The 18,058-nt window shown below is 44.7% G+C and overlaps 1 protein-coding gene across 1 annotated transcript in view; it reads left to right on the forward strand.

The window, feature by feature from the left end:
• The first annotated feature begins 767 nt into the window (after positions 1-767).
• HDHD2 (haloacid dehalogenase like hydrolase domain containing 2) overlaps positions 768-18,058 on the forward strand; it is a 41,510-nt gene continuing 24,219 nt past the window's right edge. The window contains exons 1-3 of the mRNA XM_073680567.1: positions 768-845; positions 7,977-8,078; positions 8,305-8,513. Of these exons, the coding sequence (XP_073536668.1) occupies positions 7,978-8,078; positions 8,305-8,513 (310 nt within the window). The 5' untranslated portion in view covers positions 768-845; position 7,977. The remainder of the gene's footprint in view (positions 846-7,976; positions 8,079-8,304; positions 8,514-18,058) is intronic.

The raw sequence follows: 18,058 nt of genomic DNA on the forward strand, positions 1-18,058 counted from the left end.
ATTGATGTCTTTCTATATATCCATCTGAGCTAACAGCATTTGATCATCTTTTCACAAATTTTATGTCTATATCTATGTTATACAGTGTTTGTTTGTGTGCCTTAAGGCAATATTTTAATGATATCTAGTAAAGGTTATTTTTTATGGGTTTTTTGATGTGAGATATAATTATATACCCATGAGGTTATCCTATTTCTGTAATCTGCCCAGGAGTTTTACCAACATCTCCCTGGAGGTCTCACCCTTTTCACCCCAGAATATTGCTTTTCTCTTGCGGGGTGATCACTTTCACATCAGCATTATTGTTATTCACTTCAATTGTCAGTTCACAGATTCCGGTAAAGTCACGGCCAAAAGTTTTGAGACTGACGCAAAGTTTGAATTTCTGACGTTTTGCTGCTTCAGTTTATGTAGATCTTTTAGTTGTACGTTTCTATGGTTACAAAAGACCACATGTATACTCATTATTTTAATACAAATCATTATTATGCTTTACACACGTAATTTATCAACATGCTTATATCTCTCCAAGAGATGTAACGCTACAATATCCAGATTTACTTGCAGGGCATGCTGGTAATTGTAGTGCCACACTTGCTGGAGACACACTTATTGCTATAACTTTGTGCGTTCCACGCTTCACTTCCGCATCTGCCTATTCAATAACAACAGCACTGAAGCGTGGAACGCATCCTGTTTGCAAGGCCCGGGGTCCTCTCCAAACTGGACTGCCCTATGACTTGCCTGTGTGTAGAAAACAGTAAATTAGGTATAGATTAGGTCAGGCTTTATGGTGGTCACCTATATTCAGTCAGTGACAGGATTGCAGTGCTTCTGGTTAGGAGGTAAGGCAGAGCTCCAATGCCATCCATTACTACTTTCTTACATGATATGATTACTCCAGTCAGTGCATTTGTTGTTTGCATAAGATGAATGGTTAAGAATAGGTAACAAATGCAAGCTGTAGAATGCTATAATGACATAACTGTGCTGGGACTTGTAGTTCTGTCCTCCTGCTACAAAAAACCTGGTTAGGAATAGTCAGCAGCAGAGGCAATATAGGAAACCATGTAAATAAGACTTAAAGGTGTTGTTTTTTTTATGCAAAAAATTGCTTCAATGCATTAAAAAAAAAAAAAATAGATAAAAAAAAATGAGAAAACTTTGCAACCTAACAATGGTGTACACAGCTCCTGTTTGGATCAATGCGTCTCCATGGATACAGACCACAAACACTGTCGTCTGACCCCGCAGTCCTGCGCTCTGTCTAACTATTTTGATTTTTTAAAAAATTATTTAACTGCGTAGTAGGTCGCCACGCCGATTGTTTCAAGCATTTTTAATGTTTGTTTTTTTATTATTTATTAATTATTTTACTCACTTATATAGCGCTGTTAATTTCACAGCGCTGGACAGACATCATCATCACTGTCCCCATCGGGGCTCACAATCTACATTCCCTATCATGTCTTTGGAGTGTGGAAGGAAACCGGAGAACCCAGAGGCAACCCACAAACACTGGGAGAACATACAAACTCTTTGCAGATGTTATCCTTGGTGGGATTTGAACCCAGGACCCCAGCGCTGCAAGGCTGCGTTTTTTTTGGTGGCTTTTTCTTATTTTATTGTGTTTTTTTCTTAGTGTTTTTGAAGGTCTGTAAAGAAGGATTTGAAAGAAATGGCAGAAAAAAAAGTATGATATCCAGGCCTAGATACCCCCTCCCACAGAGGAAAGCAAAGCTTTCTGCCTGTCCTTTTCTGGTCCATTTTTCCTTTTATGCAGCTTGGACTTGACCATTAAAGTCACTGGAATGCAGGCAGAAGACATCCATGTGCTATATCTGTTATGGATCCATTATTTTGATGACGCAAGATCGGACTTGTTCATATGAATTTAGCCTAAGCCTTTTTTAAAGGGAACCTGTGAGCAGCTTTTTACGTATGGAAGTAGTAGTATGGCTGTACAGACGCTTGTTCCCTGATAAAAATGATACCTTTTTTGTAGAGATCCGATGTTCCAGTCCCGAGAAATCCAATGAAGAAATCTTAAACAAATCAGGCTGGAAGTGCACTGGGGGCGTGGCTGATTAGTCCAAGTTTATAGCCACGCCCCCAGTGCACTTCCAGCCTGATTTTCATAAGCCTTCTACGCTGGATTTCTAGTGACTGGCACATCGGATCTCTACAAAAAAGGTATCGTTTTTATCGGGGAACAAACGCCTACACAGTCACGCCACTACTTCCTTATGTAAAAACGTGCTGACAGATTCCTTTTAATCCAGCTAGAACAATATAGAATGTCATACAGAATTTTTTACCATTTAGTGTAGGTCCAAGGACAAAGAGGAACCGCAGCCACAAAAATGGTTTTGACGAAAGGTACGCTCCCACTGAGCAAATATGCTAATATTCCACTGTGGATCTTGGCGGCTGGTGTATTGGACTATGCTCACACAATGTGGATTCTGCACAATTTACAGTACAACACATGTGAATGAGTTTTGTTTTAAATATCTGCACAAAAATCAGATAAGGCCTCATTCAAATGTCCAATTTTTTTCTCATGTTGAAGAACATCGGACCTATTATTCTGATCAGAGTATAGTACAAGTGTGATCCGATTTTCTCATACATAGAGAAATAAAAAAATAAAATAAAATTAAAAAGTAAAATATTCTCCAATTTCTCCATTCTGACAGTTCGTGAAAATCAGGTCGCACTTGGATGTCATCTGAGTACAGTCCGATTTTTTTTTCATGAGCCCATTGACTTGCATTGCCAATCTTCATCCAAAGCTCGGATCAAAATCGGGCATGACTCCGTGATTTTCCGCAGACCGCTCCGTCCGAGGAAAAGATCGGACGTCTGAATGGTCCCATAGACTGTCACAGGTACGAGTGCTATCCGTAAAAAACAAGGATAGCACTCGGATGCAAAAATCGGACGTCTGAATGAAGACTAATAGTGCGGATTTTCACTTCGGCAGAATGCTCATTCTTAATGGAGAAGCTGAAAAATTTGCAATTAACACCCGCGGACTACTTGGATTGTTGCAGATCTGCAGAAAAATCTACAGTGGAAATCTGTGTGTGAACGTGACCCAGTAGTAGGTATTAAATCTGCAGCATAAATTGATTAGTGTTGTAGATTTATCAGTTTTGCACCGTGGGCATCACCATCACGTACGTAGGAAGAAATGGGCGTCAAATCCAGATCATTTTTGCACTTTTCAATTCTGTTGTTGCAGAAATTCTATTGAAAACTTTGTTTAGTGACGTAATCATCACAGGATATTCAACGACTCTCCTATCGGGAAAATTTGATAGGATGTTGGAGCAAAAATCTACAAAAAACGTCTTGCACTCGTGTCTCAGTCTTGGCTGTGATAGAGGCAATGATTTTTCAAACGTGACTGCAGTTTTTGAATCCATCTTTAGGCTATGTTCACACATTATATTTTTTTTTTGCGTCACAAATCTGCAGCAAAACTTTATCTTCAGGGGCGTTTTGTTCAGTGTTTTTCTTGCAGTTTTGGTGCTTTTTTGATGCGTTTTTTTCACTGTCCTTCTGTCTGTATTTATGCATGTACATAAAGTAAGGTGAAAAAAAAGAACCTCATTCTATTTTGCCATCAAAAACGCTAAAAAATGCTGATGCAAATTTTGGTGCGTTTTTTTCAGCGTTTTTTTCCACCACCCATAACTTCCTATGGGTGAAAAATTGCTGAAAAAACCCTGAAAAAACACTGAAAGAAGTGACATGCTCTATTCTGCAAAAAAAAACATGCAAGGCACAAAATCCGGAACCAAAAAAACAAAACATGATGTGTGAACAGAGAATTCTGGTTTCTGATAGACTTTGCTGGTACTGCAAAAGGCAGCTGAAAATTTGCATAAAAATCTGCAGCAAAAAATGCTGAAAAAACCATGATGTGTGAACATAGCCTTAGGCCTCAGACGTTGCGTTTTTGCTGCTTTTTTATTGTCTCTTGTGCATGCTGATAAAGTTTAGTGCCCCCCTCAAAAATCATGCAATTTCTTTAGATTTTTGCAGCAAAACCTGTGAGTTTTTTTTGCACTTGCTCATTGCTTTCTGTTGGTGCAAAAACGTTTTCCAAATCAGTCAGGAAAGAAAAAACAATGTGCGTGCATGAGATTTCTGAAATCTTGTAGCTTTTGCTGGTACTGTAAAACGCAGCTTAAAATTTGTGAAAAAAACGTAGAAAAAACGCAAAGTGTGAACGTAGCCTTAGTCCTCGATTCATTGTGCTGCGATCTCTTGCTAGCTCACCGTCCAATCCTCGTGCAATTTGTGAGCTGCATTTGGAGACACACAGGGCGCAGTAATGAGATTTCCGCCGTAATGGCAAAACAAAACCTCAAAATGCAAAAGTTATGGGATGCCGCAGGCTAGCATCGCATGCAATATCACAGCAAAAATTTTGCACGCCGGCGCGATAATCTGGCCCAAGAATGCAGCGAGGTCTATAAGATCCCATCAGGACGGCAGTCGCTGCAGGGGCTGAGAGCTTATCAGCCACATCACATGTTCTCAAGGACAAGAATGCGCCTTCACCTTGACATTGTAGCCGATGTGTTGGTGATAAGGAGCAATATTACAGGACGGCTGATGGCTCATCGCTTATATGAGATGACACAGACTGATAACCGCCGCTCTGTAATGTGCGCTGATAAGATAACGAATCTCACAGCACAAATTACTGAGAAATGTTTCCTTATTGTGAAAACAATGGAATGTAAATCATTTCCAGCCAGAGATGAGGAAACAATGGAACAGTTAGGTGATACTTTATATCAGAACCTGCAGGAACAGCGTCCAGTGGGGGAAGAGAGAGACATTAATGGAGATGTGTCCTCAGAGCTTTCCTCCTCGTCAAACAGGACAGAAACTTGGAGAGAGTCCATTATCTTGTCTCCATGGCCGACCATTGCTATTATAGGGGCTCTGTGTTTGGCTCTGTCAAAGGGGCTCTGTGGCTGCACAGTCATAGCTGCTCTGTTTTGGCACCATCATAGGGCTCTGTTTTGGCACTGTCATAGGGACTCTGTGACTGACACTGTTATGGCGGTTCTGTGGCTAGCACTGTCATAGGGGCTCTGTGGCTGGCACTGTCATGGCGGTTCTGTGGCTGGCACTGTCATAGGGGCTCTGTGGCTGGCACTGTCATGGCTGCTCTGTTTTGGCACCATCATAGGGCTCTGTTGCTGCAGTGTCATAGGGACTCTGTGACTGACACTGTCATGGCGGTTCTGTGGCTGGCACTGTCATAGGGGCTCTGTGGCTGGTGCTGTCATAGGGGCTCTGTTGCTGGCACTGTCATGGCTGCTCTGTGGCTGGCGCTGTCATAGGGGCTTTGTGGCTGCACTGTCATAGGGGCTTTGTGGCTGGCACTGTCATAGGGGCTTTGTGGCTGCACAGTCATAGCTGCTCTGTGGCTGGCTCTGTCATAGGGGCTCTGTGGCTGGCTCTGTCATAGGGAGTCTGGCTGGCTCTGTCATAGGGACTCTGGCTGGCACTGTCATAGGGACTCTGTGGCTGGCGCTGTCATAGGGACTCTGTGGCTGGCGCTGTCATAGGGACTCTGTGGCTGGCGCTGTCATAGGGACTCTGGCTGGCGCTGTCATAGGGACTCTGTGGCTGGCGCTGTCATAGGGGCTCTGGCTGGCGCTATCATAGGGACTCTGGCTGGCGCTGTCATAGGGGCTCTGTGGCTGGCGCTGTCATAGGGACTCTGGCTGGCGCTGTCATAGGGGCTCTGTGGCTGGCGCTGTCATAGGGACTCTGTGGCTGGCGCTGTCATAGGGACTCTGGCTGGCGCTGTCATAGGGACTCTGTGGCTGGCGCTGTCATAGGGGCTCTGGCTGGCGCTATCATAGGGACTCTGGCTGGCGCTGTCATAGGGGCTCTGTGGCTGGCGCTGTCATAGGGACTCTGGCTGGCGCTGTCATAGGGGCTCTGTGGCTGGCGCTGTCATAGGGACTCTGTGGCTGGCACTGTCATAGGGGCTCTGTGGCTGGCACTGTCATAGGGACTCTGTGGCTGGCGCTGTCATAGGGACTCTGTGGCTGGCGCTGTCATAGGGGCTCTGTGGCTGGTGCTGTCATAGGGGCTCTGTTGCTGGCACTGTCATGGCTGCTCTGTTGCTGGCGCTGTCATAGGGGCTCTGTGGCTGGCACTGTCATAGGGGCTTTGTGGCTGCACAGTCATAGCTGCTCTGTGGCTGGCACTGTCATAGGGGCTTTGTGGCTGGCACTGTCATAGGGGCTTTGTGGCTGGTGCTGTCATAGGGACTCTGTGGCTGGTGCTGTCATAGGGACTCTGTGGCTGCCACTGTCATAGGGGCTCTGGCTGGCACTGTCATATGGACTCTGTGGCTGGCACTGTCATAGGGACTCTGTGGCTGGCGCTGTCATAGGGACTCTGTGGCTGGCGCTGTCATAGGGACTCTGGCTGGCGCTGTCATAGGGACTCTGTGGCTGGCGCTGTCATAGGGGCTCTGGCTGGCGCTATCATAGGGACTCTGGCTGGCGCTGTCATAGGGGCTCTGTGGCTGGCGCTGTCATAGGGACTCTGGCTGGCGCTGTCATAGGGGCTCTGTGGCTGGCGCTGTCATAGGGACTCTGGCTGGCGCTGTCATAGGGACTCTGGCTGGCGCTGTCATAGGGACTCTGTGGCTGGCGCTGTCATAGGGGCTCTGGCTGGCGCTATCATAGGGACTCTGGCTGGCGCTGTCATAGGGGCTCTGTGGCTGGCGCTGTCATAGGGACTCTGGTTGGCGCTGTCATAGGGCTCTGTGGCTGGCGCTGTCATAGGGACTCTGCGGCTGGCGCTGTCATAGGGGCTCTGTGGCTGGCACTGTCATAGGGACTAAGTGGCTGGCGCTGTCATAGGGGCTTTGTGGCTGGCGCTGTCATAGGGACTTTGTGGCTGGCGCTGTCATAGGGGCTCTGTGGCTGGCGCTGTCATAGGGACTCTGACTGTCGCTGTCATAGGGGCTCTGTGGCTGGCGCTATCATTGGGACTCTGGCTGGCGCTGTCATAGGGACTCTGTGGCTGGCGCTGTCATAGGGACTCTGTGGCTGGCGCCGTCATAGGGACTCTGGCTGGCGCCGTCATAGGGGCTCTGTGGCTGGCGCCGTCATAGGGGCTCTGTGGCTGGCACCGTCATAGGGGCTCTGTGGCTGGCACCGTCATAGGGGCTCTGTGGCTGGCACTGTTATAAAGGCTCTGTGGCTGGCACCGTCATAGGGACTCTGTGGCTGGCACCGTCATAGGGACTCTGTGGCTGGCACCGTCATAGGGGCTCTGTGGCTGGCACTGTTATAAAGGCTCTGTGGCTGGCACCGTCATAGGGGCTCTGTGGCTGGCACTGTTATAAAGGCTCTGTGGCTGGGACCGTCATATGGGCCCTGTTTTTGGCACAGTCATAGACGCCGTGAGGCTGGTACTGTCATCGGGGCCCTGTGGCTGGCCCTCATGTATGAGCTCTGTGTCTGGCTATTAGAGGTGCGTTGTGACTGGCACTCTTATAGAAGCGCTGTGTCTGGAGGTATTTTATAATCTCCATGGCTGGCAATGTGTTGGGGTAGCCAAGGTCGGCACCATTTTAGCGGCACTGAAAATCAGTATGGCCAATGTTATGGTTGTTGTTTACATTTTGGCCCATTTACCCGCATGCTATAGTGCTATGACATGTGCACTGTGTGGCAGTATTATTTGATCATCCTGACTTGGTAGTGCAGTATATCTTCGTGTCTTGCTGGCATTATTATATGTATTTACCATCGCTTGCACTAACGTGCGACTAGCACTGTTGTACAGAATTGTTATGCCTCGCTCTTATATGCGGACACTATATGGCTGCTTTATTGCATATATGATTATATGGGACTATTATTTATTATATTATAAAAAAATAAGAATAAGTCAAATATAAACCTGCTCAATCTTTGTAGAATGGCTGCTCGACGTGCCCTTAAGGCTGTGCTGGTGGATCTAAGTGGCACCCTCCATATTGAGGACACCGCTATCCCGGGGGCTCAGGAGGCTCTGAAGAGGTAGGAGTTATTGTATAATATTTTCTTCTCTAATCATATCTAAGGGGATAGAAAAAAAATGCCCCACGCCGGTCCACAGGTTGTGTGTGGTATTACAGTTTGGCCAATTTACTTTATTGGAGCTGAACTGCAGTACCAGACACAACCTGCGGACAGGTGTGGCGCTGTTGCTGATGGAACAACCATGTTTTTTTTTTCCCACTTGCTGCTGTGTTCCTCGCTGTAGATTGCGCTCCGCTCCCGTTACCATACGGTTTGTCACCAATACGACCAAAGAGTGTAAGAGGACCCTGCTGGAGAGACTGCGGAGGCTGCACTTTGATATAAGCGAGGACGAGATCTTCACATCGTTGACAGCAGCGAGGAACCTGCTGGAGCAGAAAGATGTCCGTCCCATGCTGCTAGTGGACGATAGCGCCTTGCCCGATTTTGAAGGTAATGGACATTGATTCCAGTAAACTCTCCCCAAACTTCTCCCCTGAGCATTGTGTAATGAATTGGAGCACATTGGTTGCAGAACGAGTTAACTGAGGATCCATCAGTGAGCCCACTATGAAAGTCTGACATGGAGCTTGTAACTCTTTCATCTGTCTCTTTCTGAGCTCCTCTTGGCTGATTTTATGACAACAGACCGCTTCAAGGTTGAATGTGCCGTGAAACAAAGAGCATGTAAAAGCAAAACTATGCAATTTTTTTTTTTAAATGAAATATAATTGTAGAAATTATGTTTTGAAGTGACGTAGGAGCCAGGCAGTAACTAGCCAGAATAGACTGACAGAAAAGGGAGGTGACAGCAGCTTGGCAGAGGCACTACCAGGTTTGGATTATTGCACCCATCTGCTTGGCATTATTAGGGCACCCTATAGATACTTTCATGTAATGTGATCTGTGTCATGTATGTATTTTAACCGGTTTATCTACACTTTACGGACAAAAGTACAGTTCTGCTCCAAAGTTTACATACCCCGGCAGAATTCTTCCTTTCTTGGCCTTGTTTCAGAGAATATGAATGATAACAAAAAAACTTTCTCTCCACTCATGGTTATTGGTCTGGTGAAGCCATTTATTGTCAAACTACTGTGTTTTCTCTTTTTAAGTCTTAATGACAACCAAAAACATCCCAATGACCCTGATCAAAAGTTCACATACCCTGGTGATTTTGTCCTGATAACATGCTCAGAATTTGACACAAATGGGTTTGAATGGCTACTAAAGGTAACATCCTCACCTGTGACCTGTTTGCTTGTAATCAGAGTGTGTGCATAAAAGCTGAGTGAGTTTCTGGGATCCAGGCAGACTCTTGCATCTTTCATCCAGCCACTGATGTTTCTGGATTGTGAGTTATGGGGAAAGCAAAAGAATTGTCAACGGATCTACGGGAAAAGGTAGTTGAACTGTATAAGGCTGTGTGTCCATGATGCGGATTTAATGCGTTTCCGCTGCTCCATTTCCGCCGCGAAAACGCATTAAAAACGCTTGTTAAGTTGTCTGCCATGTTTCCCAATGATAATCCGCATGTGCTGTGCGTATGCTGCTGACATTTCCGCTGCGGATTATCATTGCGGAAAAATCCGCAGCACAGCTATTTATTGTGCATAAACGTGGTGAAATCGCCGCCATTGACTTGCATTGAACTACATAACATCCGCATGTATGCATGCGGATGTTATGCGGTTCAATGCGCGGATGGTACCTGGTTCTGGAGAAGAGGAGACTCTCATCCAGACCCGGGAACAATTAGTAAAAAAAGAATTAAAACGTAAAAAATAAAAAAAAAACATTATACTTACCTCTCCGGCGGCCCCCGGTCTCCTCTCCGGTGGCCTCCTCTGTCCTCGGCGTCCCGCGGTGTTCTGAAAGGACCTGCGGTGACGTCATTTAGTCATGTGATGGTCACGCGACTGCTGACGCTGGCGGTCGCGTGACCTGCCAGCTGACTAAATGACATCACCGCAGGTCCTTTCAGAACACCGCGGGACGCCGAGGACGCCACCGGAGGAGACCGGGGGCCACCATAGAGGTAAGTATAATGTTTTTTTTATTTTTTACGTTTTAATTCTTTTTTTTACTATTGATGCTGCATTTAAAGCAACATAAGTTGGTCACACAATATAAATCCATGACAGTTGCATGGATTTATATTGTGTGAGCAACTTGTCAAGCACTTTTCCAAATGATGCTCAAAATCGCTTGGAAAAGCGCTTGAAAAAACGCATGCGGAAATGCATGCAAAACGCTTAAAAAACGCTTCTCCCTGGCAGAAAAACGCATGTAAAATCTGCAGGAGTTTTTTCTGCCAAGGAGATGCAGAAATGCTCAGGGAAAAATCTGCATCGTGGGCACATAGCCTAAGGCTGTGTGCCCACGATGCTTTTTTTAAGCGTTTCTGCAGCGGCAAAAACGCTGCAGAAATGCTTAACCACTTCGCACCAGAGCCTGTTTTTGCCTTCGTGACCGGGCCAATTTTTTCAATTCTGACCACTGTCACTTTATGAAGCAATTACTCTGGAACGCTTCAATGGATTCCCCTGATTCTGAGATTGCTTTTTCGTGACATATTGTACTTCATGATAGTGGTAAAATTTCTTTGATATCACTTGCGTTTATTTGTGAAAAAATCGGAAATTTGGCAAAAATTTTGAAAATTTTGCAATTTTCAAACTTTGAATTTTCATGCCCTTAAATAAGAGAGATATGTCACACAAAATAGTTAATAAATAACATTTCCCACATGTCTACTTTACATCAGCACAATTTTGGAACCAACATTTTTTTTTGTTAGGGAGCTATAAGGGTTAAAAGTTGACCAGCGATTTCTCATTTTTCCAACAAAATTTACAAAAACATTTTTTTAGGGACCACATCATATTTGAAGTCACTTTGAGGGGTCTTTATGACAGAAAATACCCAAAATTGACACCGTTCTAAAAACTGCACCCCTCAAGGTGCTCAAAACCACATGCAAGAACTTTATTAACCCTTCAGGTGCTTCACAAGAATTTTTGGAATGTGGAAGAAAAAAATTAACATTTAACTTTTTTCACAAAAATGTTACTTTAGACCCAATTTTTTTTATTTTCACAGGGGTAACAGGAAAAAATGGACCCCAAATTTTTTTGTGCAATTTCTCTTGAGCGCGCTGATACCCCATATGTGAGGGAAAACCACTGTTTGGGCGCATGGCAGGGTTCGGAAGGGAAGGAGCGCCATTAGACTTTTTGAATGTAAAATTTGTCTGAATAATTAGCAGACACCATGTTGCGTTTGGAGAGCTCCTGATGTGCCTAAACAGTGGAAACCCCCCACAAGTGACACCATTTTGGAAATTAGACCCCTTAGGGAACTTATCTAGATGTGTGATGAGCACCTTGAACCCCAAGGTGCTTCACAGAAGTTTATAATAATCAGCTGTAAAAATAAAATTTTCACATTTTTCCCACAAAAACGTTTTTCATCCCTTAATTTTGCATTATCATAAGGGTAATAGGATAAATTGCACCATGAAATTTGTTGTGCAATTTCTCCTGAACACGCCGATGCCCCATATGTGGGGGAAAACCACTGTTTGGACGCACGGCAGGGTTTGGAAGGGAAGGAGCGCCATTTGACTTTTTGAATGTAAAATTTGTCTGAATAATTAGCAGACGCCATGTTGCATTTGGAGAGCCCCTGATGTTCCTAAACACTGGAAACCCCCCACAAGTGACACCATTTTGGAAACTAGACCCCTTAGGGAACTTATCTAGATGTGTGGTGAGCACCTTGAACCCCAACGTGCTTCACAGAAGTTTATAATAATCAGCTGTAAAAATAAAATTTTCACATTTTTCCCGCAAAAACGTTTTTCATCCCTTAATTTTGCATTATCATAAGGGTAATAGGATAAATTGCACCATGAAATTTGTTGTGCAATTTCTCCTGAACACGCCGATACCCCATATGTGGAGGCAAACCACTGTTTGGGCGCACGGCAGGGCTCGGAAGGGAAGGAGCGCCATTTGACTTTTTGAATGTAAAATTTGTTTGAATAATTAACGGACGCCATGTTGCATTTGGGGAGCCCCTGATGTGCCTAAACAGTGGAAACCCCCCACAAGTGACACCATTTTGGAAGCTAGACCCCGTAGGGAACTTATCTAGATGTGTGGTGAGCACCTTGCACCCCCAGCTGCTTCACAGAAGTTTATAATATTGAGCCATAAAAATAAAATTTTCACATTGTTCCCACAAAAAATGTTTTTCATTCCCTAATTTTGTATTATCATAAGGGTAACAGGATAAATTGCACCATGAAATTTGTTGTGCAATTTCTCCTGAGTACGCCGATACCCCATATGTGGGGGAAAACCACTGCTTTGGTGTACGGCAGGGTTCGGAAGAGAAAGGAGCGCTATGTTGGCTGGGATAGGTTGCAGACACCATGTCACATTTGAAGAGTCGCTGACATGCCGAAACAGCAGAAACCCCCACAAGTGACCCCATTTTGTAAACTACACCTCTCAAGGAATTCATCTAGGGAAGTAGTGAGTATTTTTTAATTTTTAAATTTATACCATTGGGCAGTGAAAAAAGCATAATTATATTTTTACCACAAAAAAATGTTTTACCCTCAGATTTTACATTTTCACACAGGGCAATGGGTAAAAATGGTGCTGAAATGTGTCACACAATTTCTTCTAAAAGTGGCAATACCCCATATGTGGCTGCATCGTACCGCTCAGCCATACGGCGAGATCTGGGGGGGACGGAGCGCTATTTGACAATTGGAGAACAAATTATTGTAGAATAGGCATTTGGATTTGGGAGCACAAAATTTTCTGAATTTCTTTTGGGGGGCAAGGGCCATTTCGCTTTTCCAGAGCCTTTCTGCTACCAGTAACTTGGAAGTCCCTTATATTTTTAACAGATGACGGACCTGAGTGGGGACTAGCTTTTTTTGAGGACTGAGTTGAAGCTTTTATTGGGAACATTTTACGTAACATTTATCCGGCGCTCTAGGCTGAGCACTTACATCGGGGTTTCCATCTAAATTTCCAAGTGATGTAATTCAGATGAAACCCCTGCCGGATCCATTCACTGTAATGAGGCAGCAGAGTTACTCTGGACTCCGTCTGGCCTCTGTTTAGCGGTGTCCTTTTTTTCAGAAGTGCACAAAACTGTGGCCAACCGCACTTTTATGCACGCCTAAAACAAATGACACCGTGGGATCACAGGCCAGACGGCATCCACAGTGGCCTATATCTGCCTCATTGCAGGGAATCTTCCGTCATGGGTTCCGGCTGAATCACATATTTCAGAGATTTACATGGAAACTCTGGCGTAAGTGCTCAGCGCAGAGCGCAGGATAAATGTGTGCCGAGCCATACTGCGATCTTTGGGAGACATAATAAACTAATCAGTAGCAGGTGAAGAATTGGTTTTATTTATTTTTTACGCCGTTCCTCGTGTGATATAACTGATTAGATTACTTTATTCTTCGGGTCGGTGCGATTACAGAGATACCAGATTTATATCGGGTTTTTATGACTGACAGCTGTCACACACTAAGAGACGCTTTTTTTTTGCAAAATCTAGTTTTTGCATCGCCATATTTTGAGAGCTATAATTTTTCCATATTTCGGCCGACAGAGTCATGTGACGGCTTGTTTTTTGCGGGACGAGTTGACATTTTTATTGGTACCATTTTTGGGTACGTGACATTTTTTGATCGCTTTCTATTCCGTTTTTTGGGAGGTAAAATTAACAAAAACCAACAATTCAGGAATTGTTTTTTGAGTTTTTTTTTTATGCCGTTCTGCGTGTGGTAAAAGTGATCAGGCAGCGTTATTCTTCGGGTCAGTACGTTTACAGCGATACTACACGTACTGTATATTTTTTATGTTTTGGCGCTTTTACACAATAAAACTATTTTATAGAAAAAATATTTTTTTTGCATTGCTTTATTCTGAGCGCTATAACTTTTTTATTTTTTGGCTGATGGAGCTGTATGGCGGCTTGTTTTTTGCGGAAGAAGATGACGTTTTCAGCGATACCATTTTTTATTTCCATTTTGCTTTTTGATTGCATTTTTTTCCACTTTTTGTTTGGCGATATGAGGAAAAAGCATAGTTTTTTGCTCCGTTTTTTATTTATTTTTATTACGGTGTGCACAGAGGGAGTTAATTAGTGTGACAGTTTTATAGCTCGGGTTGTTTTGGACGCGGCAATACCAAATATGTGTACTTTTTTTTATTTTTGCATAAATATATGGATTTATCGGTTTAATATTTTATTTATTCATTTTTATTTATTTTGTATTTTTTTTTTAACAGTTTCAAAACATTTTTTTTTTACTTTTTTTTACATTTTTACTTAGTCCCTGTATGGGACATTAATTTTTATTTTTCTGATCCCTGATCTCATGTAATGTAATAGACATGTATTACATTATATGAGATCTTCACTGACTGTTTCACAGTCTCCTGCCTGGCATCAGCTACAGGCTGAAGCCAGGCAGGAAGGACACCATATATGGCAGAGCTGGAGGCGGTCATGTGACCTCCAGCTGCCATAGCAACGCCAGGTCCTGAAAGGAATCAAGGGGTCGTCGGAGAGGTAAGTGGACGACCCCCTCTCCTCCTGCTGTCTTCTATATGCCGCGATCACTATAGATCGTGGCATATAGAAGACAGCAAAGGGTTAACATCACTGGGACCTGATCTAATCAGGTCCCGATGATGTTCCCTGTCAGAGCTAACGCTCTGCACTGCTCCCACAGCGCTTGCAGGACCCTGGGGGTCCTGAGCGCTGCGAGACCACCCACCGTTTTTAAACGTCGGCGCTGCACAGAGCCCAGCAAGCGCCGACGTTTATCTACAGTGGGCGGTCGGGAAGCGGTTTAAAAACTCATGGTAGAAGGTCTGCCATGTTCCCCAATGATAATCCGCTTGTGCTGTGCACATGCTGCGGAAATTTTCGCTGCGGATTATCATTGCGGAAAAAAACACAGCACTACCAATTATTTTGCGGAAGTGCTGCTTTTTCGCCGCCATTGACTTGCATTAGATCGCATGGATTACGCATTACTGTATATGTAGATGCGCATTCCATGCGTTCTAATGTGCAGATGGTACCCAGGTCTAGAGGAGAGGAGACTCTCCTCCAGACCCGGGTACCATAGAAACTGTAAAAAAATACAATAAAATAAAAAATAAATATATACTTACCTTCTGGCGGCCCGCGGTGCACTCCTCCTCGCATGCCGGCAGTTCGCGATGTACTGAAGGACCTGCGCTGACGTCAGAGTCATGTGACGGGTCACGCGACGCTGACGTCGGCAGGTCCTTCAGTCTGCCGCAGCCGGGACGGTGAAGCAAGACAGTGCGGGCCATCGGAGGGTAAGTATATATTTATTTTTTGACATTCTCTCGGGTCACACTATATAAATCCATGCTGTTTGTCAAGCACTTTCCAAGTGATGCTAAAATCGCCTGGAAAGCGCTTGACAACCCGCATGCGGAAATGCATGTGAAGAACGCTTCACATCCGCAAGTCTCTGGCAGGAAAACGCATGTACAATCCGCATGTACAATCCGCATGCGTTTTTTTCTGCCAGGGAGATGCAGAATTGCTCAGGAAAAAATCCTGAGCATTTCTGCATCGTGGGCACATAGCCTAACACAGGAAAGGGATACAAAAAAAATATCCAAGGAATTGATAATGCCAGTCAGCTGCGTTCAAACAAATGGAAAATCAGGGGCTCTGTAAAAACCAAACCACAGGCAGATAGACCTACAAAGATTTTGGCCACAACTGCTAGAAAAATTGTTCGGGATGCAAAGAAAAACCCACAAATAACATCAGCTGAAATTCAGGACTCTGAAAACTAGCGGTGTGGCTGTTTCAGGATGCACAATAATGAGGCACTTGAAGAAAAATGGGCTGCATGGTCGAGTCGCCAGAAGAAAGCCATTACGTTACATTTGGAGAGAGGTCAGCAAGGCCTTTGATGAAAGGAACACCATTCCTACAGTAAAGCACGGAGGTGGATTGTTGATGTTTTGGGGATGTGTGAGCTACAAAGGCACAGGAAACTTGGTAAACGTTGAAGGAAAGATGAATGCAGCACGTTATCAGCAAATACTGGAGGCAAATTTGAACTTATCAGCCCAGAAGCTGCGCATGGGACGTTCCAACATGACAACGATCCAAAAACAAGGCCAAGTCGACCTGTCATTGGCTACAGCAGAACAAAGTGAAGGTTCTGGAGTGGCCATCTCAGTCTCCTGACCTCAATATCATTGAGCCACTGTGGAGAGATCTCAAGCGCGCAGTTCATGCTATGGTTCATGCTTGAGCCCAGGAATTTACAGGAACTGGAGGCTTTTTGCCAAGAAGAATGGGCTGCTTTACCATCTGAGAAAATAAAGAACCTCATCCACAACTACCACAAAAGACTTCAAGCTGTCATTGATGTTAGAGGGGGCAATACACGGTATTAAGAACTGGGGTATGTGAACTTTTGATCAGGGTCATTTGGATGTTTTGGTTCTCATTAAGATTTAAAAAGAGAAAACACAGTAGTTTGACATTCAATGGCTTCACCCAACCAATAACCATGAGTGGAGAAAAAGTTTTTTTGTTATCATTCATATTCTCTGAAACAAGGCCAAGAAAGGAAAAATTCTGCCGGGGTATGTAAACTTTTGAGCACAACTGTATGGACTCCCTCCACATTCCCCTCCAGGAGCTTTTCTGACCTCCCATCCTACATCCATACACAATAATATGGAGTCTTCGTCTCTGGAGATATGACGGCTACCGCTCTTCTGGGGAGGATTTCTACAAGATTTTGGGGATTTTTGCCCCTTCATCCAGAAGCTCATTAGTGAGGTCAGACCCTGATGTTGGGGGGAGGCCGGGCTCACAATCTCCATTACAGGATAGTGCTGAGGTCCGGGCTCTGTCACTGGTCTCAGTCATGGGGAACCGAAAATGGAGAACCCCAAACTGTTCCCACAAAGCTGGAGACTACAATTGTCCACAGTGTCTTGTGCTGAAGTATTAAGATTTCCCTTACACTCATGACCGCATCGGGGAGAGGTCCTACTTTTCCAGACAGAATCAGGAACAGACTTCCTCCAGAATGTCTCTAGCCAACTCAATTCCTCTTTTCTGTTAAGTACATGGACAAAGTAGGGGGACCTGTTGTTCCTCCAGGATGTTTCGGGAGTTTCTGGGCTCTATCCCCCCAGATTTCCTATGGGTTGAGATACCTGGGCCTAGAGTCTACTCTAGGAGTATGGACATTTAATTTGTTTTTTTTCTCCTGTGGCTGATCTCCTTAGGGCCCTTCCATTCCTGTTGCTGGTCTGTAGTGGGCTCCTCCTGCCGTACAGGGGTCCCAGGTGTATATTCTCCTCCTCTGTTCAGTGTGTGACGTGCTAGTGTCAGCCATTGTGCATTGAGGCTAGATTTGTGACCGCCTTGATGGAGCTTCTTCTGATGCCTTGGTGTTTGGATGGAAGAGGGGTTCTAAGATAGTGGCGCATCATCATTTTGATGACTGGCGGTGCCACTTTTGGGCCTGAGGTGGTGAAGGTTTATGGAAGGAAGCTGTCCTTTGTATCTACAGAGGATTTCTATTGGGCCGCCTGGCTGTCCTTCTCTCTGTCCTCTAGCTTCTTCAGAATATTAAGAAGATCATTAACGTTGAAGTTCCCAATTCCATAGAGGAATTTAAGAGAACTTTTCCCGGGACTCCTCACACATATCTGTCTAATTATTTAGGGGATAGTGCTATGAGATTGACGAGGAAGGTAAAGTAGTATCGGTGTCATTCTTAGGAGAAAAAGCTTTGGGTAGACCTTTGTTCCAGGCAAAAGACTTGTTCCTTGAATAAAGGCTTTTAGTAAAGTTGAAGAGAAAAAAGCACCTCGGACAGTCCAGGACGGGATGTTTGAGGACCTCCAGCCTAGGAGATCTAGAGGTTTCCTATGCTC

The sequence above is a fragment of the Phyllobates terribilis genome, unplaced genomic scaffold, assembly GCF_046119375.1.
Source record: "Phyllobates terribilis strain yellow unplaced genomic scaffold, ASM4611937v1 Scaffold_1__5_contigs__length_1240528914, whole genome shotgun sequence".
Classification (NCBI taxonomy): Eukaryota; Metazoa; Chordata; class Amphibia; order Anura; family Dendrobatidae; genus Phyllobates; species Phyllobates terribilis.